Genomic DNA, 24,725 nt, shown 5'->3' with positions numbered 1-24,725 from the left:
GTGGAGGATCCATGGTTTTCCGGGCATAAATGAACGATCATCATCATAGAGGTAGCATGCGCTGTGAAATTGACAAGTTTTGTATCAAGTGACTTTCCCGCCATCTGATGATTCTTCCAAAACGCCCCAACGCCTGCCATGTTATGCCTGACGGCCAGCCATATTTGTCTATGCCTTCATCTTCTTGATCCTTTTCGCAATGTCGGCGGCCGTCTGCTGCATCGGGTTCAGCTTCCTGTCCCTGAACATGGCGTCGTAGTCGTCCCCGTGCTTCTCCACCAAGCTCGTTAACCATTCTCTTTCCCCGGAGCTCTGGTAGCGGGGCTTCTTCTCCGCCGGGTTCTTCGCCTGCTGGATCAACTCCTTCACCACCTCTGTCTCGTTGCCGGTCTCGCGGATGCCACCCCACTCCTCGTATTCCTTCTCCTCCGCCATCGCCTCGTCTTCGTCGTCACTCAGTGCGGTCAGTGGGTCGTTGAGGGGGTTTGGTCGGGAGAGGACGCGGATGATCTTGCCGTCGGCATCGCGCTCGACTTTGGCTTCGGCCAGGGCGACGACGGGTTCAATGTTTTTCACGGCCAGAGGGTCTTTGTCCGAGTGGGAGGGTTTCGAGCCAAGCGCTTTCTCTGTTCCACCGGTGGGACCACGCAGGCGCGCGGAGAGACCGAGCCGGCGGTAGTTCTGTGCGAGGGTCTGGGACTTGTCCCTGCGCAATGTGTCAGCTTGTGTGTCTGTGCGAAAGGATGCTTGGGTTGGGGAGCGAACCAGTTGGCGGCCACGGTACTGTTACCGAGCGGGTTGAGGGCCTTCTTGGGTCGGTTTGGCTGACGGACAGGCTGGCGCTGAGAGCGACGCTTCTTCTTCTGAATTTCGCGACCCATTGTGGAAATTGTTGCTGGCAATGCAGTCGTCTATGATTAGTCGCGAGTGGAAGCGATGGTGGTTGGGATGGGATGCCCGCCAAAATTTTGTTAGGATGTCTTATCGATAAGGGGTTGGCATTTTCGAATTGGCGGTTCTTTGGACGAGGCCAACATGCGTCCTCCAAGCGATTCGACTTTGCAGGCTGTATTTACAGTTCTATTATCTAATGTGGTTCTCAGACCTTGAACTTCCTTGGGTCCAGATTGCTAATATTCGCACTCGTCGCCTTGCCGTCAAACACAAATTCAGACATGAGCTTACCAGTGCCCGGGCCATTCTGAATGCCCCAGCACGTGTGACCGGCAGCTAACCATATTCCTGGTACAGACGTACCGCCAATTAGAGGTCCACTCTCCTGGCCGAAGCGAATGTGTTGCGGAAGATAGCATGCCTGCTTTGCTTTGATCGACGCGGAGTGCAACACGGGGCTGACGGTCCCTATGTACGAGATAATGTCGTCGCACTGCGCTTCGTCGCACTCGACCTGGTCGGCCGTTTCTGGCAGAGGGACGAGCTTGTCCGGTTCGCCTGCACTGAAGTCAGTAAAGTAACTAGCATAGCTTGAGGCCATACGTACCGCACGCGTAGACCTCACCAAAAGGCCGGGCGTAGATCTCGGGGTCGACCGACCCCTTGTGCTTGCGCTTCTGGCCCATCTTGGCGCGGTGCTCAGGGACAAAGTCCGAGGGAAGCTCAATGTCCGTAAAGACAGCATATGCGCTGACGTCCGCCTCGTACACGACGCTGTGAGCACGGAGTCCTTCCACCTTGGCCTTTGGCAGCACACGCCCCGTCCATGGCCCAGCAGAGACCACCACGTCAGTCACGTCGTTAATCTGCTTTGTCTCTCCGCTCTCACGATCGAGATACTCGACGCTCTCTACCTCAGACGCGCTCGACTTGATGTTTGTGACTTTGGCGTTTGTGCGAATATCGACTCCACCGCTCCGGGCGAGCTCGCCTATCGACGTCGTGAAATGGTAGGGATGGACCTGCGCCGTTTCGGAGGCCCCAGGTGCGCCCATCTCTGCGTATCCTTCCACAAGGTCCCGGGCTATCCAATCAAGATCTTCTGGCTGGTTGGTGCTCGCAAAGAGCTCCTGTGCTGCCTCATTCTGCTTCGGCAGTCTTTCCCAAGCCTTGGTGTCCCCGTTCAACGTCTGCATCTGCTGGATACGCTGCTTGGTCACCGTAGCTGAGATACTGCCACACTTGAGATGGCGATAGCCCCATTTCTGGGCGCCGCCATGTTCGGCAGCGAGTTCCGCATGAAGCTTGAATGAGAGGGGGACGAGGCACGAAGGGTATGCCCACAAGCCGAGCAGACCACCCGCTTTGCCCGAGGCTCCGGAAGCCAGGGAAGGGGCAGCTTCAAGCAGCGTGATTGTATGAAGTGCTGGGTTGAATTTGGGATGCCGGCTTAGATAGTAGGCCGTGGTACAGCCTATGACGCCACCCCCTGGTAGAGCGTCAGTCTGGATCTTTGGGGAGCTTTCATGTGGTAAGACTGCGTACCGACAACGACAATATTCCGTTTGCCCTCCATTTGGCGATGCGCTTGGAAGAAACGGTTTGCTCTTGCGCCTGTTCGACCGGACGTCGTCTTGACTCTTGATCCTTGTGCCGTCACTGGAATGGGGCGGGGTCAGAGTGCAGGCGTGCGGGCTATCAGTACCGATAATGGTCTTTCAGAAGCACTGAGTTACTGCCAGAGACGTGTTTGAATATGATAGTAATATCGTCAAAAGGTAAGACAAAATCCAGACTGATGGTAATTGGGTTAGCTATTTCTCTATTCTGATATCATCATGTGGGGCAGCTCCAGGCCCGGACAGAGTCTTAGGGGTGATTTTTGTCAAAGAAAGTTGAGAACTCTCTGGTCCCTCACCGACCGCCAGACTGATAGTGAGATTTGTGAGTACTTGATCTAGGTGCTTGCCATAGATAGTAGTATGTTAATATGTGTGCCTGTCCAATCCCATGTTTGAGTTGGCCGTTTGAGCCTGTGGTGAACACGGAGTCGCGGAGTTGTTGTCCGAATCGCTAATAAAGTGGACCGTAAGGGAAGTAACAAACGGTGATTAAATTACGGCAACTGCCGCACAAGCAACTCCACATGTGACAGCCTACCAATTACGTCACGATCCTTTGGGAAGGAACTTTGCAGTCCCCAGTGCCGTCCGGGACAGGACCAGGCGTCAAGGGCGAGCTTGCCAGTCACAGGCTCACAGCAAGTCCAGAGATTGCCTCGCAAGGGTCCGTCCTCCATCGTCAGCAGGGTCATATTTATTAACATAGCGGCCATGCTGCCGCCGGTGCGCGCTTTATCTCGACTGCAACTCCGAATCTCCTTCCCCCGTCTCACCAGCCTCGACCGTCCCCATCACACAGCAGTCCACAAGGCACTGCGAGCAGCGCCGAGGCAATTCTCCAGAGGGTGCCACCACGACTGCCGCCGCCGCCGCCAGCACCCGAGCCCGCGCCTGAGACCCTTCTCCTCTTCCGCGCCCGCCATGACCGCCGACAACTCTTCCTCCTGTCTCCCCATCGGTGGCTCGCGCAAACGCAATTCGCAAACCATGTCGTCCGCAACTAGCTTCTACAACTTCAAGCCCCTCGACAGTGGGCACCCCAGACGCAAATGAATGGGCAAGACAAGACGCTAACACTGCGCAGAGAAGGGCGAGGAGCTCCCCCTCGAGAAGTACAAGGGCAAGGTCGTCCTGGTCGTCAACACAGCCTCCAAGTGCGGCTTCACGCCCCAATACGCCGGTCTCGAGTCGCTCTACTACAAGATCAAGCAATCCCACCCCGATGACTTCATCATCCTCGGCTTCCCCTGCAACCAGTTCGCTGGCCAGGAGCCGGGCTCCGACGACGACATTCAGAACTTCTGCCAGGTCAACTACGGCGTGAGCTTCCCCATCATGAAGAAGATCGACGTCAACGGCGACAGTGCCGACCCTCTGTACCAGTGGCTCAAGGACGAGCAGCCCGGCTTCATGGGCTTGAAGCGCATCAAGTGGAACTTTGAAAAGTTTCTGATCGGCAGGGACGGGCACGTCAAGGGTCGCTGGGCCAGTCTCACCAAGCCCGATGCTCTGGAGCGCCCCATCCTGGACGAGCTGAACCAGAAGCCCGCTGAGCCTGCTGCGCCTTCGCAAACGACGTCTGCGGATGCCCCTGCCTCTGCTGAGGCTCCTGCATCGACGGAGCAGAAGCTGTGATGAGTCACCAGGATAAGAGAATGGTGCGGGAGTAGGTGATCGACAATGAGCTTGATAACTAATGAGATACCACTGCGCTGCGAGTTTAATTGGACCTCACTTGGCTATTCACACGTGACATTTGGCCATGCACTCTTCTGGATTACCATGTCGTCTCGTTTCTGACAGTAGCTTACGTTCTCGACAGAGTCACCCTTTTGAACACCCTTCCACCTTGATAACCATCCTCCTCTTACCCCAAAGCGCGGATACGTCGGCATAGACATGCATCAGTCGAGACGACCACCGCTGGTGAAAACCCGTATGTGCCTCACCCGATCATTGTACGCGGAGCCACTTTCAACCTCCAGAGATCATCGACATAGATTTCTCTAGCGCAAAAAGCTATGTCAAACTAAAACCTTCTAGCCGATTTGCGAGCTTGCTGGCTGGCCCTGGTTCAGTTGAGATGGACTTCAATGGCCACACATGATCCTCCTGCTCTTCACCCCTGGCCCAGTATGTGTTCGTTTTTCTCCGGGCGACCTTGTTCCGCTTTGAAAGATCCACGCAACAGCCAGCCTCGAGCCACATGGAGCGTCACTGGTATCATGTAAACGCTTAAGCCGTTTCTTCATTGCTATACGAAAGCTGCTTTGCGTACTCGCTCACAATGATGGGTGCCGTTACGCGTGTGCCGCGCTTGCAAACCCTGCGTCGCGATTCCGCGGCGCCAGCGCTCACGGCTTGAACTTTCTGGCCCCAACACGCACTTACTGGACCCTGATGTTTATTTTCAAAAATCTTAAAAGAGACAATAAGCTTTTGAAAATGAAGTTGGGAAGACGGCAGCAATCAACGTACTGGGAGCCACAGCTTAAAAGCCAGACGGGTCCCACGCCTATGGCACACTCCTGCACACAAGGTCAGCTTTTACAAGCACATCGCATGTTCCTCTACTTTCTCGCTTTGATATACTTCCTTTCTGAGACAATCAAGATAACTATCTTGCCTCCACCAGCAAAAAAGGCAGACATCCACTATCTATAAGCACATCACCAACCTCAATCTCGGCCTTGCCTTGTACATCCACCACTGGACACTCGCCCGTCAACAGTCTCAAGAGTCATATATTCAAATCGAGCAGGCCTCCTCGCCGGGAATTATCTTCAAAGACCCCATATACAAGCAACTGTGTCGTGCTACAACTTTCACTTTCACCACGACTTCCAGTCTTCTTTGTCACATACTCTCTCACCCGTCCCCCAACGTCGGTCCAACTAAACCGCAGAGACAATGGCCCAACACCAGCCTGGGGTTGGTCTTCCCTCCATGAATTACACAAGACAGGGTGATTGGACCCTGATATTGCAATATGAAGGTTTCCCTTCAGTGGTTGTCCTTCCCAAGGAGGGGGAGATGCACCACCCTGAGGGCTGTGCACAACACGTACGGATCAGGTACAAGTGCACGCACCAATTTGGCTGTACAATCGCTTGCAAGTACAAATGCCAACATCCGCCCTATATCAGAGACAGACTTGCAGTCTCGGCCATCTCGGAGAACGTGTGCAGCGGCTGCCTTCGCGCTGAACAGAACGCTGGACAGGAAAGGCCAGTGAATACTAACACCGCCGGGCCTGGGCTTGATGAATTTGGTGAGACAATATTATGGATCATTCTCTTGGCGATCCAGGTGCTTCATTATGATCCCCTTGCTCTGCCAGGCTATCCCGGAGCATTGAGCACCGCAACATGGAACAATTTCTTAACAGAAAAGCCCCACCGAGTACACATCGAAGCAATCTTGATCGAAGAGCCCATGCTGGACGATCTCAACAAGCACAGATTTCCCATCCCGGCTCACTTCAGACCATCCAGGCTATCAAACGAGCTGCAAACAACCCGGCACACCCACCTGTCGATGCGTCCACCATGCCGGAACATGCTGCAGGGACAACAACGGCGAGCTCATATGAACAGCAGCCTCCAGAATCGATACAGCCTCCCGTATATTCTTGGATGCAAACGGTGGTGGATTATGAAGACGAGCCCGAGACTCAGTTGCCCTTACCTTGGTCACCTTTGCCGGCCTATCTCGGTGGAGACGTGTATAGCCCGAGACCCCTGGCCTTCGAAGAGATCGCCCAGCGCCCTCCCATGGAATATGAGGAGCCGGTATTTTTTGAAGCGCTGGTTGATACGGCTGCCAACCTACAGCCGTCCAATTTGCCAAATCCGGCCCCTCCACCGATGCATTCCGAAATCTTCAAGTTCCATGTGCCCCCCCCGTGTGTCACCGACAATCAGTCCGTTGATGCTTTCAGACGACTCAGATCTGACTAGCGAGGACAAGCTTGACAATACCAATGTCCCGAACGGATACGACTGGTTGGATGAGTCTACGTGGACTTCCGCTGCCAACCCGCGGCCTCCGGGTCGGGAAACAAAGCTGATCATGCTGGACTACTGACCTCTGGGTCTTCACTTTTCTTTTCTGGACTTTGACTTTCTGGTTGTGGCCCCTTGGAGTTTTGCTGCAGATTGCTAAACAAAAAACACACATAAAGAAAGGGGTGGAGGGGCGTTTCTACTGGCAAACCGGGGCTACTCAACCCTCCCTCTACATCCCGCCAAAATATGTTTCACTCTCTGGGTCTCGGCGAATGGTTTTTCAGGCGTTTGGAGTTGTTTTTGGGTCCTCGGCCACGTTACGGACCTCGGGGTTTGACGGGGGTTATATCCTGAGGACAGAAAGAAAAAGGAAAAGAAAAAAGTCTGACATTGATAGTTACGGATAGTAACGGATTAATAAAATGTCACGACCCCAATTCCTGTGTACACCTGGCTCCTGAAGACCTGGCTACTACTGAAGCTGCTGTGAATGCATGCCACACGTAGCGAGCAGCTAATTGAAACCTGACATGATCGTTGAGTTGAGCATATTCGACTAGAATCATTTCAGGGTCCATCCACACCACATAGTAGCGCAGACTAGTATGGCGGCAGTTTCCGCCTCACTACTATTGTGCCAACGGCATCTCGAAATAAGGGTCTGCGCTATAGAAAGATGGTGTGGAGGACCACGCAGCGTAAACGATATTCGACGTCGTCGTTCAATCATACATGTAATCGCCTCAATATCGAACTTCCTCTTCCTCTCTTTTATTGAGTCTGATTTTGCAACAGCGGCGACTCATTCATGAACGACTCAGTATTCTCGTCACAGCCCAAGCGTCCCCAACCGAGCGAGGACTGTTGGAAATGGCACGTCTTGACAGTCCCCAGCGGTCCTAAGGACCTTGCAAAGTTAATAACTCGATTATCGTCCTCACTTCGTTATTTCTCTGAATCTGCCATTGATATCTGTCCTAGCAGCAATGATGCTATCTTATGGTTCGGTTGCCCGCCGACTAACACAATGGGCGATGTGGCTAATTATGCTTCCAGTGTAGAAGGAAACGTGGTACATATCGTTAAGATATCTAAGGAGCATGTCGTCTCAGCCATTCGCAGGTACAATTCAGCATTACAGAAGCCCGCCATCTAATTATTCTATACCACAGACGGAGACCCTGGGAAAAACAAGCCGTAGGCTAGTAACCTTACTAGGACGCCGAAGGAAAGCGTGATAAAGTGTCAAGTTGCTCCGGCTCTCCCTCACTTCGCACAGAAATTGCCTATCTCAAATAGATGCTTCGGGGTGTTTACTGAATCCCCAAGAAATCTTATGATGTTCACCCCCCTACGATGGCGTGGCCCAAGAGACTAGTCTGCGAGGCGGATCAAGCGCCCAAAAGCCATGAACGAACAAACTCGGTGAATTTTTGGGTATTGGTGAGCCAATATTTCGATGAATGCGGTAATTTTCGTATCTGCCACGACCAAGAGGGTATCCCAACGTGAAATATGGAATCCGGCTGAATCAGAAGCTGCACAGGGAGAATGCAGCAGCCTCAATGTTCCAGTCTCAAGGCCTCCAAGCCAAGGGAAAGTCAAGCAACTTATTTGGAAATGTTAGATATGAATAGTCTCTCGAGAAAGCGTGGATTTAGTCTTATGCAACACTGAATATCCTCAAGAATACCTATACCATTGAAGCTCAGGGACCAGAGCTGGCTATCCGCTGTGTTGAAAGGAGGTTGGTGACCGCCAGGAGACCGGCCACGGTCCATGTACGCCTGCATCAAGCCCGCTTTCTTCTCATCCGCTGTGCAAGGCTTGTACTCGGAGGAGACAGGCGATGTCCACCAAGCCTGCTTCCTCTCGAGCAGACCACAACTGAGGCTCTTGTACCTAAACAACAACACGAACTACTATGGACAGAATCAGATATCCCCAGCCCCTTCTTGTACGCTACCCCACATCACCAACGACGATCCGCAACAACTGTGTGGAAGCTCGTACCTCGTTGACGTGCGGTGATTGCGCAAGGCAGGAACGGAAAACGGTCAGATACCTTACTAGTAGTCAGACCTGCTATGGCATCCGTCAGAGTGGGAGTGCATCGTTGTGGGACAGGAGCGAAAACGCCGCCGACGCCATTGACGCACGTAATGGTTCACCCGACAGCGGACGCTCCCGACGGTATCCTGCTACGTAGCACCTTGTACGTAGTCTGGCGCGGCGTGCACCGATGGGAAGAAGCAAGCCACAATGCACGTTGCACGCCCGGTAAACGCAACTACCGACACAGACTAGAACCAGCCCTTTCTCAACATTGACTCCAGTGCGAGTATGTACATATCTCTCTGCGGAAGCACCCAAGTCAGCTGTGAGCCTGTGACAACCTTACTCCATACCACATTTGGTTCGTGCTGGGATGCCTGCATGGTGTGATCGACAATGGCCCGATACTGTTTTCCATGTCTTCGGCTGCCTGGTACGGATTGCCTTCTTCGACCCATGAGTATCGGTGCCAACGGTGCACCGAAGGATGACAAGCGGTGCGTGCAGAGCGCAGACGCCCCCCCCCCCCTGACGATCGAAACACGCCGGCCGACGTGATGATCAGGGTCCTTGGCGGTGACGGGATTCTCGCGGCCGCCTCATGCAGAGCGCTGAGTCGCTGGCGACTATCCTCACATCAAGCTGCTGCCCCGGGTTTGAAACATTCCCATGATCTGTTATTGTTGTTTTTAGACTTCCCATTCTTTACCAGGGATTCTTCCCGACTGACCTTGTCCTGGATTGGTTTCCAGTCCACAAGGGGGGGAGGGTTGCCATCATAGCGAATAGCGCCCATGGACACGCGCCCCCCCCCACGTCAAAACACATGAAGGATTTCGGGTGCATATGTACTCCGTATCCGCTTTCTTCTTCGTTCGAATCGCCCCTCCCTCGATGATCTGCTTCTCTCTGTCTTCGGTCTAGTTCGGTTCCAGTAGTTGACTCGTGGCAAGCATCTGGCTGCTCCTTGGCTGACGCATGTTTCGAATGCGTGAGGCTGAGAAGAAGCCTTGCACAATTAATGACGCGCGTGACGACTGACAAAGGCCGATGGAGCGTCGCATTCGTTCATACCGTTACTTTTAGCTGAATAAGATTCGGGTGGCATTCGGTTGATCGTCCACGACTAGGGCTATGATCGTCGACCAGCATGAAAGCCGTGGGACGTGCTTGAGGGTCCTGTCGATCCGGAACAATGTTGCACATCCATCGCGGCCGCCGTTCAGGGGTTGCGCACTGGTCACAAGCGTTGCGAGAGAGCAGTGTCAAAGCAAGGACTCGACTGTAGAGATTCTATTCATCACCGCGCACGCTTGCTTCGTGGTATTCCAAGTCGTAACCGAAAAAAAACGCCTGTCATCAGCTAAACCCATTCAAAGTCCCGACTCCTGACCCATGCGTAAGTTGTACACATTTCCATCAATCATATACATCGTCTCAGTCCTCGACGCTTCGCACATACAAAAGCGCAATTCAAAAAAAAAAAAAAAAAACATGCTGAATGTGATCAAAACATGATCCATTCCATGTCGCCGGTGCCTCCAATGCACTTTGCCCAATTGAAGGGGCTTCGGCGTCCCACAATGTGCAGTCTGGTGCCAGGGCTTCTGCCTTCCGATTCCTTGAGTTCGGTGGCCCATAGCTTTTCCAGGACATCGAGGGACGATAGGTTGTTCATGTAGCCGGAGCGACTCATCATGTCGCGACATTTGTTCCGGATGATATTCTGTTGTAGTTCGTTCACGCATTCGGAACCTGCCACAAAGAGCGGCCACAACAGGAACTTCTCAGCCCCGCTCTCAGGCTCGAGGCTGGTGGCGTAGTAGACAACCTGGCTGACCAGGTTTTGAAAGTTGGTGTGGCTCGAAGGGAGGGTGGGACTTGCGAGTCGCTCAGTGTAGAGAAGAGCTGCGTAACGAAAAGCCTCGGAGAGTGAGCCAAGATCCCGGACCTGAAGCTGAGTTGGTGGTCCTGGCAGGCTCGCTCCCACAGTGCACGAGTCGAACTGCCAGCTCTGGAGCGCTAGGCGGACCTCCTTCCATTCCTTCCAGAAGACGGCGCGATGAGCATCGTAGGCACCCGTAGACCGAGCGGTTGATGTGATCGCATCCTCCTCGTCCAGCAAGGCGCCAAAGCCATTGCCATCAAACCGAGCCCCAAGCGGCAAACCGCGCAGTTCACTAACCGGCTGGTTGACGGCGTGGCTAATACTACCGCGGTGGCCGCGGCTCATAGGCATACCAAAAGGTGAGTGTGGGCGGTGGGACTCGTCAGGGGTCGTCGCCAGATTGTGCACAGGTCGGTGCTGCGACACGAGGTTGAGACGTCCCAGCCTGCTGATGGTCTTGAATAGCTCCCGGTCACAGCCAACCAGGTTCTCGATGCCAAACGGAAGGGCATCGACGTTGTCATGGTCGCCAGACAAGCCAGTCGACCCTGACAGTTGCGGCTCTCGGTCGTTGATGCTAGCCGAGATCGCGTCAAAGTGCTGGAAAAGTCCTTGCATCCATGACGGCTCACTCGCCTCAAGTTGTTGAGCCTTCCGGATGGAAAGGATCTTTCCTATGCCAGCAAACTGTGTCTGGAATTTGGCAACACCAGACTCAACCATGCGGTAGTGACAAAGCAGAAGAATCGTTGCCAAAACTGAATCATGGCTCGACTTGACAGGATCATTGAGTTGCTGGTTGAGCAAATGCACGGCGAGGTTGCGATGCTGATACTCCTCAGACAATGCCGGGTCGTCGATTTGCGTGTCAGCTACTGCCTCGGCAGTTTGCTTCTCGACAAAAAGCTTAGCCATCAACGTCTGGGTATCCTGACCCAGACTCAGCTTCCGCTTCATCCTCAAGTTGCAGGCCGAAAGAGCACAAATTGCATGCTGAAGACTCGGGCTCGTCTCGGCCAGTTCCAGCACATTCTCTCTGAAGGGATTTGATGGACCATCGATGAAGACCATGGTTGGACAAAGAGTGCTGTGATAGTAGTCCATGAAAAAAGGCATCCGTGTGGCCAGATCCTGTGGGATGGCCGTCGGCTCGTTGGCCCATTTCGACGATGGCTCGCTTCGAGGGGATGGTGAGGTCTCTTGGGGTGAGCGCAATCGCTGCTGCTGCTGAGGTTGAGGCGATCTGTTGCAAGGCGGCAAGGCAGCGTTCCGTCCTTGGGAACCGGCACCAGGGACACCTGTTAGCCAATTAGAAAGAGTAGGCGATACAAGGAGCCGGATGGTGCTCACTGAAGCCATCACTCTCTCTCATCATTTTCTGGCTGAATTGAGACTCGAAGACGTCGAGATGATGGGAGCCAAGGCTGGAGCCGTGCTCGGAAGGTGTGTAGACGATTCCTGGATACGATGTAGGCGCACGCGAGTGGTCGATGTTGATGCTGGAAGGCGGGCTTTGTGGTGCAGGAGAGCTCTGGTGCGTGCTGAAGTTGTCGTACATGAGAGACGGGCTGTTGACAAAGGGAAGCTCCTCGCGAGGGTATGACTGGCTTAGAGGGGACATGTAGTCGACATCGCTGTTCACCGAGCTGACCGAGGAAGATAGGCCATCCGTGGCGAGCGCAAGGGGAAACTTGTTGAAGCGAGTGTGCGCATCGGGCGAGTGCACCATACTCGGAGAATAGGCCACACTGCCCCAGTTGCCGTGTCCCATGGCTGGTGCATTGTCCGAATGTGACAGAGAGAGGTAATCATACCCTGCCATGCCGAACGGGGTCGTCGGTGCCGAGGCGGCGGCGTGTGAAACCGATGGAATATCAATAGGCCCTCGAGAAGTCATTGGAGCCGCGTGAAGCCTGGGGTCTTCGCGTTCAGGCCACGGCATCGAGCCCGCCGAGCTCGTGCTGAGGCGATGGCCATGGTGGTTGACGTGTGGGCGGGTGTTGGCATTGGAGCCAGCATTCATGCTTGCTGTGGCCATGGCAGCGCTGTTGGCTCTGGCACGAGCACCGCCTGGTGATCTTTTGGGCTCTCGAGTGACGGGTGGCGCTTTGGCAACGGGTAGCGACAGGCCGCGAAGCTTGCCCCGACTCGCAACTCCAACACCCCAGGTCAGCTGTGTCTTGTACCCCGAGCACTCGTTGCTGACTTCGAGGCACTGAGAGCAGTATGGCCGGCGACGGTCACATTTGACGCCGCGCTTGAGGCAGGTGAAGCAGTCATCAGCGGCACCACCAGCGGGAGCACGTCTTCTGCGCTTACGAGCCGCCGTAGTATCCTTGGCCTGAGGGGCCGACTGGGCGGCAGAGACGGTCATGACAGCAGTGGATCTTGTGTAAAGTATATGTGTGAATTGATGGGATCAGTGTGCCAATGCCAACTTGGATACAGGAATTCGATGTCGATGCTGGAACAGGGAGGTATATGTACGGATATGGTATCTCATACGTAAGAAGTAGAGAACAATGAAGGTGGGCGGTGGGAGACAGACAACAGATAGTTATGTATGCACACGAGGATGGCGATGGGGAAGAAGGGTCTCTGTCTGGTGTGAATAGTGCATGTGGGAGCATCCTGTGAGAAGCCGAACCGGGGTCGGTATAGGCATTGTGGAGAGCGGAGATGGCGACGGTGTATTGCCAGGGGCCAGGAGCAGAGAAATGCATCAACCAGTTGCAGTCTCGCAGAGGGTTCGGTGGGGGCGTCCTCGCATGCTCGAAGATTGACGGACGTCGTTGGAGATAGCCAGGGCCAGGGGACTTTGTGAAGTCGTTTTAGTATGGTGTGCGGTTAAAACCCCAGGGGTGAGCGCAGGTCACACCCCCAGAAAGCAATGGCGAAAAGATCAGCGCGACCAGAGCGCACCATGGAAGTCCTTCACGCCGCTGCACGTGCCGGAGGGGCGCTGACGAGCATCCGCCTGCCCGCGCCTGCTGCTGCCTTGGGTGGAACTGGAGGAAGTGATGGCAGTCTGCTGCTCAGGCTGAGCAGGACGACGCGAGGCATTATGAGCATGCTTGCCAACATTCGTGTCCACGTCTGTTCGGTCGTGACAGCAGCTGAAGGTATCGGCAGCGCTTCAAAGGTCACGGTGCTCAGAGAGTGGACGCCTCAGAGCCTCAGAGCCAGAGGTTCCCAGGCAGCGCACGGCGACTTCCAGAAGGCCACAGAGAAGGCAGCAAAGAGACATGCGCTTCTAAAGCCGAGCAGGGGTGGGTGGTTAGCGGACGACCAGGATCCTGTCAGGCACGGCCGTCCGAATCGTCGACATAGGCTTGTGCCGAGTGTGGGTGTGACTTGAGGGCGATTGGAAGATTTGGGGGCTGTGGCTTGCTAGTGGCTGGCGCAGGTGATTAATTAGGTCAAGACTCGGGACCTGGAGCCGTTCGTTCTGCCGATGGTTTAAGCGTATTAGTTAGTCGTGTTGACATTGTCGTCATGCGTGCAGGTTGGCTGGCCGTGAAGCATTGGTGGTGGGAAGACCGATGAGCAAAGCGTCAGAAAAGGCAGGCTACCCAGGACGAGACCGTGATGAGTGACCTCTATCTCTACGTGGTAAGGTACGACTGTCAAACAGGGCGCATGGCCAATGGAGAGCGCAGGAACGGACCGCAGTCGCAGGCAAGGCAGGTGCACGTGTTGGAGGGAGAGTCTGCGTGCAGTCACTCCGCCTGGCGGATGGAATGCGAATATCAAACAAGGAAAACAACTGAGAAGCACATCATTGTCGTCGCCTTTAGGTAGGCACGACCGTAAGATAGATGGGCCACCGGCAAGGCGGCCGACATGACCCCACGGACTATTATTCGATCATCGCTGATCACTTCTCTAACACTGACGGATACTACTTAAAGAGGCGAAGCCTACGGAACGACAAGATATCAGCTTCACAAGGCAGTGTCGCCAGATTCGGACCGTTTTGTCTTTTTATCTACTACTATAGTAAGCACATGTCGCAATTGACTTCCGAGGTAAGTAGGCTGGATGTTGATATTTTTGCCCTTGTAATAATATGCCCAAAGGTCCCGTGCTGGACGCTATTCCAGGCCAAGACTCTTCAGCAAGATGCACCAGCACAAGGCACAACTCATGACGAGGCGACTCCTTCGTCACTAGCAATGCGGCCACGAAAACTACATAGTATTATCGACTGGCCGGACCATTATCACCAGAGCAGTTGCCGCAAATCAGGTTGCCCGCGCGCCCGCTGCTTAACAGCGATTTCCGAGCCGATGGGGGGCATAAGAGCGGGCTGCAGAGGCAGCCGCCAGCCACCGACGGCATCATTCGTAGCGCTTGTTTAGTGGACATTCGGTACTCTCACCAGCGGGCTGGCGTTAAGCTGTTAGTGCTCCAGAGGCCAATGTCGCTCCAGTCCAGTCGTCCATTAGCCTCAGGGCACCTTGTTAGCGACTGGACCGGAGTGCGGCAGTACGTGGCCCGCAGCGGAAAGTGCCAGCGCCTCAGCGTGTCGGCCCTCCAGGACGGCCAGTCAACCAACCCTCCAGCCCAGTCCCCTCACGGTCCAGGTCATGCTTCTTCAGGTTCTTTTGCAAACCCACCGTGGCGCGTTTCAAGGGTCATGCATTTCATCTCATGGTTGTTGTTGCGCACACGCACCCCCGGGGCGTTACTTCCTCGGCTTACTTGTGTGCGTTCGGATAGGAGCCTTTTCCCGTCTTCATGTGAGCGCGCGCGCTGTGTCTTGACTCTTGTCCGTCCGGCACAAGGTTACATCCAGATCTCTGTTTCCCCAGACCAGGACAGTTGCCCGATGACACCCTGGCAAGCACGAAATGCATCAATGCACGCTGGCATTTGCAGAGTTCAGATGGCGTCCGAACAGAGCGTCGGCTCGTGGGTTTGACCGTTCTAGAAAATGCAGAGACACTGAGCCACGCGAGGATTCCAATCATTAATCCACGAGGTATCCTAATTCTTCAATATAATCCAGACTAGCTCACAAGCTCTGGATTAGCGGCGGCCAGGCGGGCGGTCCCAAGATCCCCGATCTTGTTTCCAGCCTCCACAGTGGCACAGGCCAGGAGACTTCAATGTTCTAACAGGGGTTGGTGACATGTATTAATCCAGTACTCGTAGCAGCGCCAAATAGCACAATAAAACGACATGGTATCAGAAAACCGCCATCGACAAAGGTGCGCTTGTTCACGCTTACCAAACTTGGTACTCAGCAAGCAATGTACGATCAGCATGCTGGCCCAGGAACAGGCAAGCCAGCGTCGGTACCGTCCGTCCTGACTCCATGTCCTCACTCTAAACGCGATAACGTTGGATTGCGGGTCCTTCGGCCGCCCCATGCCCTCTGATCTGCGCAATAGAGCGCTCTAGGACCTTTAAATGATTGGTTTGCCTGGGAGGAATCGGAAAAGCGACCGGGCGCTTCAGGGGGTTTGTCCAACACGACGCGTTGCCTCAAGCTGCACGACATGCGGCATTACAGATGTCCAGCTTACGACTCATAAGGAGACACAGCTCCCTGTCTTCTCTTCTGCTGATTCTTAACCACATTACATGTACATGTGGTCGACCTCCAAAGAATGGCATTTCGAGCTGTCAACTGGCATTTCTCTCAGCTACGTCGCCAAACGTCACATTGCCCTGCGAACCAGCGCATCGACCATGTAGTTCCCAGGTTGCCGTGAAATTTCACTTCTGCGGCAAGTCTGCAAAAGATAACGCAATGACCCGGTCGTCCCACCAGATGACGAACCAGGCTGTGCCAGTCCGTCTAAGCAATGAGATCTCTCTGGTTGCGTTGGGATGGCAATGGATGCACTAACAAGCCGTGAAGTCTCCCTGACTGCCTTAGCTTGCTGCATCCAGCATACCCCTGTATGGTGACACTCGTCAGGCTAATGTTATACGTAGTATTATCTCGCAAGTGAGCCGAAGCTTCGTTCAAACTTCTAAGAATTCTTGGCATCCTTTTCGTATCTTAATAAAGTTGTTCTGGTTCCTCAGCCCATAATCATCCCACGGCAATGTGGGCAACTGCCGAATGAGCGGTGAGCTCGAGCTTAAGGTAGTTCTAATTAGTACGGAGTACCCATAGATGAATTGCCAGTATCGCAGTGGATGTATAGAACGTACTGGTACTTATGTGAGATGGGTGCCGTGCCGTCTTACGTACTAGTAGGTAGTTGGCTGAGCATAGGGTAGGTAAGCTAGCACGATCCCGAGAGCCTGACCCAAGCCACAGTGGCGGGAGGCGATGGCTGCTGGGACCTTCCGTCCTTTCTGACGACGATCTGTGGGCTTCGAGTTCCTCACTCGCCCAAACATCGGCATTGGACATCATGACCACTCTCTGGCCACCGTCCACGACCGACCTCCGTGCTAGCCTCACTCATTACATGGACTGGGCCAGCCAGAGCCCCGAATCAGCGGTGTGGGTGACTGCGAATCGTGACCGCTGCCAAGCCACCAATACCGCATCGAAGCACGAATCTATCGTCACCAAGCAAAGCTGCATGGAGTGGGCATGAAGCTACGTACTCGAGATCCATCATCCCTAATCTCAGTCGTGGACTCGTGATAGGTATTCCGCGCCTCCCTCGTTCCGACTACTTCTCCGCGCCGCCTTGACGTTGTTGGAACTTGGCCTGCCGCCTCTGTCGAGTCTGTCCCCATCGCCACGGCAATCCGGCCACATCAAGCATACTCCGTGGTTGATTTCAATGCGAGCCTTGTGAACCACCACTCTCAGGCTAATTGCGCGCATGAATTATCATCACACTTTCAACTGCACGCCTCTCCTGTCGACGCGAAAATGCTGAGAGTTTGCCCCAACTTGCTTGCGTGCATGCAGGCAAGGCAAGAAAGAATACACACCCCTAATCATTCTGCAGGAAAGCGCCACTAGACTAAATAGAGCCCACACTCCCGGCACATCAGGAACCTCGCCGCTATTATTTGATGGATGCCCACCACCTGTACACCTGGGGCGACCTATAGCGACCTTGGACCTCACGCGCGCGATCTGCCTACCCGCTGCTGGACGACTGCAGTAGGCGCCTGAGCTGGAAGCGACGTCGACAGCCTTCCCAGCTCTGACAGCCTTCTTTCTCGGCGAAAATGGTGGCATTCTGCCTCCATGGCTTGGAGCCATTCTCTCCATTGTGATGCTGGCTCCAGGGTGACGGACGCAGTCTCTTTGGCAGCTCATAACGTCTAGCAATACCCCGTGGTGCTTGGTACATGTAGCCGAGGCGTAATTCAGCCGTAGCAGTACCCTGGTGGCTAGGCCACTACTTTTAGGGCAATTCCTCCGCTGCTACCTTCAAAAGAGGCGCCTGGTCTGCGACGATCTCTCGACACCCGCTGCAGGGGCGATCTTGGAAGACCGCTGATGAGCCTTATACTGTCGGCCGCTCCCGATACTGACCTGGAGTTCAGGGTACCAGGCCGTTGAGTGATCTGCCCTCTGGCTCAGTCGCACGCGGCACAATGGAATTGTTGGAGATGAAGCATGCTGAAAGCTCCCAAAGTCATCCGCCCTTCATCCGAGGAGCTGTCACACACTAACCGCCACCACGAAGGGAAAACAATGTCTCGACTCTCGACCAACAGACAAAACATGCCAGACGACACATTTATTGGACATGTCAACGCTATGTTGGCAGCAATGCTGATGGTCTCAGACGTCTGGCCTGCCAAGCATGGGGGCCTCTCATGTCAAACAACAAGCTTTCGGATATCAGTACGTAGCTCCGGCCTCCCCCAGGGCCCAAGCCGCTCACCCCTGTTCGAATACAGAAGTTGATGGGATGAACGGCAGTCGGCGGCATCACATGTCGAAGTTTCGCATCAATGCAAGAAAGAAGCCGGGCGGTGCTTCCAGACTTGTTGGGCGTCCCCGGCCGGTCAGCAGAGTCATTGCCGCCTGTAGGCACTGGCGATGCTTCTACCAAGGTACTGAGCAGCACAAGCCGCTCCTAGCTACAGCGTCGAAGCTCACAGCCATGACCATGGCCAAGCCATCACCGCGCAAGAACATCTCAACAAGTGGTGCTTCGTTAACTAGACTAGAGTCTTGACATTGACTCCGGCCACAGCACAGACAATATCGGCGGCCCCCGCGCTAGAAGGACCAGAGAAGGGTGCACCGAACAGTCATGGGGTGTGGTCAACCAACCAGCCCGTGAGTCCGTGGTTAGGGCCGCTAGACACACTGCACTGCAGGCAAGGAAGCACCTGCGCCTCCTCTGCAAAGATCCCTCCGAGAAAGGCTTAGCACGGGTGGCTCTGTCTGACTGTCCACTGAGCTTGATTGCCGCACAGCATCCCGCGTCTATGACCCACACGAGGACCCTTGCTTGCTCGGCTCGCCTTTTAACCTTTTTAATGCCCCGCGGCTCTTCATTGGTGGACGCTGCGCTGCATTCAGGAACGAACAAGAGCTTCGTGTGTTGGATGGAGAAGCTCTGGGCGCCTTGCTTCCTCACTATCGGCAGTGCTAAATCAACTCCCGTACGTACAGTTGCGAGATAGATGACTGATGCAGTGACGTGATATGGCCAGGGAGAGTCGTTATCAGTTGAAAAGTGTGCAGGGGATGATTCAATTCCCTCGTGTTGCTGACTGTGTCCGTCGCCAGGTTTTCCCCGAGCTTTGCGCGAAGCCTGTCGACATTGGCAAGCCAGGACAGGTTTCCCTGCTGTTGCATTGGTTACGTGGCGCCTAGCCCGAATGACATACCGCCAAACTGACTCCATCAAAGCTGAGGATCTGTTTCCCGAGACAACTGAAGCTGGGTTGCTGATGAACTGATGGTCGATTCCAGTCATCGCTGTGACGTTGCACCAAAGTTCTTCCTCCACAAGGCTGGTCGAATCGCACCGATCACCACGGCATGGGCCCTGCCGTCGAGTCCAACAAGTCCTGCGATTATGGCAGTGGGAGCTGCTGCGTTGGAGATCCTCAGCCACTACGTGTGGATTGCCGCCCAACTTCATCAGGGATGGAATGCCTAGTGTATCCCCGTACCCAGTTGGAACCTAAGAGACAGTCGAAAGAAGCGGTCTGTGATTTTATGGTACCAATCCATTTCAGGCCTCATGTGCGGCGCCATCGCGAGAACCGATGCTGTGGTCCCCTCATCATTACCCCAGGTCAGGTCATTTTGATTTCCTTACCTGGAGGCCAGCGGTTCTGGCGTCTTGGTGGCCTTGTGGTCGACAAGGTTTTTGACACATAATTTTCCCCGGAAATGGCGCCGAGGGCTTGGGGCCGCTGCGCCTCGTCAGCCTAACCCCAGAATTTAGAAATGCGGTCGGAGCATCGTGAGTTTCCAGGACGTAATAGCAACGTTTAGTTCGGACGTGTGCATGCGCTGGAGAAAGTCTCGGTCCGGGGAATCACCACGCCCCCTCGATTACCCCGGATTCCGATTTGAAATGGGAAGGCCCGGCAGGGAGCTGTTCGAGGTTGGAATTCAGGTCGCGATGGCGATTACAATCTTGCGGTCAACCCATTCTCGCATCGCACATGCCGCCCGTTGCAATTCGGTGGGCAGCATGGCGATGGAACGAACCAGTTCAGGACCGCTGTCGCAGGTAACAAGCACTGCAACCAGACTGGCTTCCAGGACCCAACTTGACTAATTAGGGCTGCAACCACAAAGGCATCAAATCAGTCATTAGTCGTGCAAGGTCGCTCAACACCATCTTTCGTTTCTCCAATAAACCCCGCGTTCCTTCGCCGTCCCAATCCGATGATAGCCATTTGTTTGTGCCCGGCCTCTGGAGGGGGAGGTCCTGGTGTTTCAGAGCTACGTTTTGGGCGTTTGTTTGTCTTGATCTTCTCGCCATCGGAATATGGGCTGGCGGTTAGGTGAAAGCTCCCAATCTTGCGGCTGCCCATTTGTTGCGGCAACAAGACCTGCATACACATGGCACCTTTGACTTTTCCACATTGCTCGTTCATTATGGAGCGGACTGACGGCGACTAGCCTCGGCTGGAGTCGACAACACCTGTATCAAGTGCCGTCCAGGGTTTGATGATATGGACTTGGTGCATCGCTCAAAGGGACCCTGGCGGTGCAAGTCATGACGGGCGTTGTGACGGGTTTCGCTCCAATTTGATCTTGGGCATACTGCTGGACCTGTCAATCTTTCTACGGAGGGATATTTCTGTTCATGGGCGCAGGGGCACTCGGCGCGGAGATGCAGTGACTAGGGCAATGCACAAGCCGTCACACCGTGTGTGCAGCCGGTCACAGCGTGGTATTGCAGAAGTTCTAGAAGAACGACCCCCTCACTGCCCCCAACAACAAAAGGGCCAGGGGAAAATGGCATTCAAAGTCGCGTATCAGGTCGCACCCTGCAGACTTATCAGCTCGGACAACGTGGGGGAGGGCAGGGCTAGCCTTGGCCTGATGGTTTGCGGCGGCTTGCGATGGTCTTAGGTTTGGACGACATCACGATGGCATGCTGGCCCATGTATTCGCTATCAGTGAGCCCTCATCAAGGCACATCACCGGTTATGTCGCTTTAGTTTAGCTACCTGCCCGGATTGTCATTACACATGCAATGGCACGTCGAGGGAGTATGCATAGTAAGTTGATTGCGCCTACATCATTCCATCTCGCTGCTCATGGATGCAATGCTCGCAGCGTCGTCCGAAGACATATGCAGGTTTGAGCGCCGGGAGGGTCTTTCGACCTGTGCATAAAAATGAGTTCGGTTTCTAGGAGATTGGCAGGGTCTCTTTCGGCAGCATGTGAACTTGTTGCCTCTCCCACGTGTTGCCTGTCAACAAAAGGGGCGAGTAGCGGGTCGCATTACACAAGCGACTCTGCTCTCACCAGCCAGTACTTGCAGGACTAGTGGCGATGCCGTCAACTTCTCTCGCATTGTCCACGGCATTCTGTGCCGTGCCGCTTATACAGATGGGTCCGGAAAAATCAAGTATTCCCGGCGTTCAAAGTCTCGCAGAAGGCAGTTGTGTCACTGTGCGCATGCCAATCCTCAACGACTTCTACGTCACCCCCGACCTACTATGTACCAGCTCAAGCTAGGAGTTTATTTGTCCCTAGGGTATAGGTCTAGCAAGTCTGCTTGAGGAAGGAAGAAGACCCATGAGCTACTTAAGCAAAAGTACCAGAGTATCCGGGAAGGATGGTATCTCGGCTAGAGACTTGGGGACTACACTCCTCCAGAGGAGCGACGGGCACAAAAGTGGGCAATGTGTTATAAGCAGACTACTAAATTACTCTTGCAATGCTGGTGGCATGAACCGTGATCTTGAACGTTACATTGACGTCTCGCCCTTTGAAAGATCGGATCCTGAATGCGTGAATGCCAACCCCAAGACGAATACACCATTCCGCCACCGTAAGATACACTGCCATGGGGTAACAGACAAATTTTAGCTGCTGTATGATGTAGGAGGCTGGAAAGAGTTAAGGGGTGTTGACCTAAACAGTCGCCCCTTTGAAATGCGCCGAGTCGCTGCAACTGAAGGTTGAGATTCAAGGGGCCAAACGCACAGCAACGGGTCCTCAACAGGACCTCTTGATGAAGACTGCAAAAAAGGCACCCGAAGATAGTTTCTGAGCGTTGTACAAGTCTTTGCCAAGGTCCCAGATGTGCATCTGAAGTACCTCTGTGTGTGTGTTTCAGGAGATGCACAGGGCCTCGGGAGTTAAGGAGTTAAATTTTTTACATTGAATATGTACGGATCTGGACAGCTCCGAAGCATCAACTATGCCATCTCGAATGCATGCTAAGCGTGAGATTCGCACGTCATGTGTACATGTGACAGTCCGAGTTCTTGGTATGCTTGCTGATGCAGGTGCGCGATGTTGTCGAGCGCAGCCTCGAGACAAGCACAAAGCTCAACTCTATGTCTATTCACGAGGGCAACAGGCGATGATCAGTGGACAAATGACGCGTAAATAATTTCCTAAAACTCAACACCCTGAGGATCGAACCCAATTCACTCTTTTAAATCAAAGGGTATCGCTCCAAATTGTCTTCCGCTAGATTGATCATACTCTTACATGCCTCACGCTCATGCGACCCAGCTCTTGCCCTGCTGCGATCTCAAGGGGACATTGGTGAGCTGAGCGTCAAATCCGGAAAGTACTGCGATAGGTTCTTCGGATTCCGGACGTTGGCCGTCGCTGGCTCATTATTATCTGAGCTCTGCTCCTCTGTCAATGAGGCCCGACCGTGCTCTGCCTCAGCTGCCGGTGCTGCCTGTCTTTTCACCTTGATGTTCCCCTGCACAGGCGCAGGCCGCGAACCGGGTGCCGCTGTATGCCCCGGGGTGATTGACGCTGCGGGTCGACGAGAGATGTCTGGACTGAGGCTTCTGTTTCCAAGAGATGAACCTGGAGGCCCCTTCAGCCCGCTCTGCCCGAATTGTGACTCCATTGCTGGGCTTGAAGAACCAGCACTCTGCGCCTTCTCATTTGTGACAAGACCTTTGGCCTGTACAAAGGCACTGGAGCGGACGTGGTACGGATCTCTCTCGTAGTATTTGTCGAGGATGGGATGCATCATGACGGTTTGCCGGTGAATGGTGAGGATGGAGTTGGTTGGCACGTTCACCCAGTTCTCTGTGATGTCTTGTCAGTTGTGTCTTTATGCTCGTTGCAGGTTTATGCCCACCTCTCTCGAACGTCAAGGGCTCACTTGCAACAAGCACAATATCTGCTCCCTTGTCTTTTCGTTCCATGTAGTAGTCGTGATCGTCCGGCGATGCTGTCCTCGTAACCCATTGAGTACCAGAGGAGTAATACAAGCTCGCCGCCTCATCCTTCGAACTGCTGATATACCGTGTGCAAATGACACTGTGGCCGTCCGTGACGGCGAAATTCAACAAGCTCCTTGTATCGACATCCTCGCTCTGAACGATGCCCTCGGGTATCGAGTCTGTCAACTCATTGATCTGCGTAATGGTCTTCTTGATGGCCTCTCGCAACACGGCATGCCCGAATCCTTTTTCTGGACAGGTGTCAGGGTCGTGGCCCATGCGCTCAAGCGTGTCGAGGAATAGCGCAAACGCCCATTCGCTGTCTGTCCCACCCTTGACTCCCAGATACCACTTGTCGGCCAGACGGTCAGCGAGCTTCCGCTTGATGTATTTCCATCCACCCAGCCCACCGTTATGCATCCACATGAGGTTTCCATGGGTGAAAGGGTGGCAGTTGTCTTCGGCTAGAGACCCCTCGGTGGTAGCGCGAACGTGGCCGAAGATAAGTCGCGAGGCGGTTTTCGAGGCGATTCGCTGAAGGTTCGTGCAATTCCACGCCGGCGTGGTGGACGTGAAGAGGCAGGGCGTCGAGCCGAGTTTCGGGTCGGTGTAAAAGCCTATACCGAAGCCATCCGCGTTGTTCTGTCCTCGTCGCGTATCCTGGGGGTTGGGTCAGCGCGATTGTCGATGAACAGGGGCAGGGCTGCCGTACAAGACGCAAGCGGGAGTCAAACGACTGCTTCAAGATGGAATGCGTGGGCTCGAGTATCAGTTTCGACAGTAGGATCTCATCGCTGCCCTTGTAGACCTATTCAGGAGATGCGGTCAGCTCGCGTGCTGGCAAGCAAACTGTTGAATCCAGCCTCCGGCCTCGGAGGAGCCTGCGACTCACCAGGAACCGACACATGGTGTCGTCGAATTAAGGAAAGAGCTGCAGGCCAAGACGCGCATTTGGCGAGGGTGTGTAGACCAACTATCCAATATAGGGGGTTCGGTTGCACAGTGTTTGGCGTGGTAAGGGTTTGTCGAGTTAAAGGGCTGGCGAAGGGGTCGTGCCAGGTGTAGGCAATCGGGGGCGGATATGACACAATGGGGCTAGAGCCTAGCCGGCAACGGGAGATCGCCCAATTGGCAGCATATGAGTCGGGCGGTCAGACATCCACGCGATCTAATGGTTAATGGCATTCGCGGCGCACTCTGAAAACGTATGCCAGAATCCAGATTGACTCTAGGAAAAGGAATCACGGCCCTTAATTCTGCCTGCGTTGTAAAACTTGTAAATTGTAGCTGCATCTGCAGAGCAGGGGTAGGGTAGGCTGTTTCCACAGAGCAGAGCGACGACACACGTGAACACAAAGATGCTGAGCACGATCCATTTTTCAACCAAATGCTTACCCAGGGACACAGAAAATGGGCTTTTCGAATTACTTAAATGTAGAAAATATTGAACCAAGGCGCTGTAGAGACACACACTTTCATGTT

The 24,725-nt window shown here is 54.2% G+C and overlaps 9 protein-coding genes across 9 annotated transcripts; 4 read left to right on the top strand and 5 right to left on the bottom strand.

The window, feature by feature from the left end:
* Positions 1-36: 36 nt before the first annotated feature.
* Positions 37-997, bottom strand: F5Z01DRAFT_338507 (ribosome biogenesis protein Nop16). Its single transcript, XM_046259188.1, has 2 exons — positions 766-997; positions 37-706 (listed from the first exon to the last, which is right to left on the bottom strand). Exons 1-2 carry the CDS (start codon positions 879-881, stop codon positions 169-171), a joined length of 654 nt encoding a protein of 217 aa, XP_046114877.1. The 5' UTR covers positions 882-997; the 3' UTR covers positions 37-168.
* A 1-nt stretch (position 998) lies between these two features.
* On the bottom strand, positions 999-2,882 carry F5Z01DRAFT_338551 (FAD dependent oxidoreductase). Its single transcript, XM_046259189.1, has 4 exons — positions 2,758-2,882; positions 2,440-2,689; positions 1,502-2,383; positions 999-1,452 (listed from the first exon to the last, which is right to left on the bottom strand). Exons 2-4 carry the CDS (start codon positions 2,468-2,470, stop codon positions 1,100-1,102), a joined length of 1,266 nt encoding a protein of 421 aa, XP_046114876.1. The 5' UTR covers positions 2,471-2,689; positions 2,758-2,882; the 3' UTR covers positions 999-1,099.
* A 621-nt stretch (positions 2,883-3,503) lies between these two features.
* On the top strand, positions 3,504-4,151 carry F5Z01DRAFT_628505 (glutathione peroxidase; the record flags this gene model as incomplete). The annotated part of the gene is made up of 2 exons (XM_046261607.1): positions 3,504-3,546; positions 3,601-4,151. 2 exons carry the CDS (start codon positions 3,504-3,506, stop codon positions 4,149-4,151), a joined length of 594 nt encoding a protein of 197 aa, XP_046114875.1.
* An 898-nt stretch (positions 4,152-5,049) lies between these two features.
* On the top strand, positions 5,050-6,770 carry F5Z01DRAFT_338598 (uncharacterized protein). Its single transcript, XM_046259190.1, has 2 exons — positions 5,050-5,076; positions 5,130-6,770. The coding sequence occupies exon 2, from the start codon at positions 5,427-5,429 to the stop codon at positions 6,600-6,602; it is 1,176 nt and encodes a 391-aa protein (XP_046114874.1). The 5' UTR covers positions 5,050-5,076; positions 5,130-5,426; the 3' UTR covers positions 6,603-6,770.
* A 3,257-nt stretch (positions 6,771-10,027) lies between these two features.
* Positions 10,028-13,098, bottom strand: F5Z01DRAFT_338386 (fungal-specific transcription factor domain-containing protein). Its single transcript, XM_046259186.1, has 2 exons — positions 11,817-13,098; positions 10,028-11,749 (listed from the first exon to the last, which is right to left on the bottom strand). Exons 1-2 carry the CDS (start codon positions 12,838-12,840, stop codon positions 10,086-10,088), a joined length of 2,688 nt encoding a protein of 895 aa, XP_046114873.1. The 5' UTR covers positions 12,841-13,098; the 3' UTR covers positions 10,028-10,085.
* Positions 13,099-13,356: 258 nt separating this feature from the next.
* Positions 13,357-13,824, top strand: F5Z01DRAFT_639852 (uncharacterized protein; the record flags this gene model as incomplete). The annotated part of the gene is made up of 1 exon (XM_046262470.1): positions 13,357-13,824. One exon carries the CDS (start codon positions 13,357-13,359, stop codon positions 13,822-13,824), a length of 468 nt encoding a protein of 155 aa, XP_046114872.1.
* A 4,625-nt stretch (positions 13,825-18,449) lies between these two features.
* F5Z01DRAFT_338339 (uncharacterized protein) lies at positions 18,450-19,684 on the bottom strand. The gene has a single exon (XM_046259185.1). It carries the CDS (start codon positions 19,496-19,498, stop codon positions 18,569-18,571), a length of 930 nt encoding a protein of 309 aa, XP_046114871.1. The 5' UTR covers positions 19,499-19,684; the 3' UTR covers positions 18,450-18,568.
* On the top strand, positions 19,524-20,458 carry F5Z01DRAFT_338285 (uncharacterized protein). Its single transcript, XM_046259184.1, has 2 exons — positions 19,524-20,098; positions 20,151-20,458. The coding sequence occupies exons 1-2, from the start codon at positions 19,871-19,873 to the stop codon at positions 20,373-20,375; spliced, it is 453 nt and encodes a 150-aa protein (XP_046114870.1). The 5' UTR covers positions 19,524-19,870; the 3' UTR covers positions 20,376-20,458.
* A 2,058-nt stretch (positions 20,459-22,516) lies between these two features.
* Positions 22,517-24,310, bottom strand: F5Z01DRAFT_338242 (nucleophile aminohydrolase). The gene is made up of 4 exons (XM_046259183.1): positions 24,136-24,310; positions 23,956-24,051; positions 23,159-23,903; positions 22,517-23,106 (listed from the first exon to the last, which is right to left on the bottom strand). Exons 1-4 carry the CDS (start codon positions 24,148-24,150, stop codon positions 22,589-22,591), a joined length of 1,374 nt encoding a protein of 457 aa, XP_046114869.1. The 5' UTR covers positions 24,151-24,310; the 3' UTR covers positions 22,517-22,588.
* Between the last annotated feature and the right edge of the window lie 415 nt (positions 24,311-24,725).

Source organism: Emericellopsis atlantica (assembly GCF_019669845.1).
Source record: "Emericellopsis atlantica unplaced genomic scaffold F5Z01scaffold_31, whole genome shotgun sequence".
Lineage (NCBI taxonomy): Eukaryota > Fungi > Ascomycota > Sordariomycetes > Hypocreales > Bionectriaceae > Emericellopsis > Emericellopsis atlantica.
This window is presented reverse-complemented; position numbering and strand designations above follow the sequence as displayed.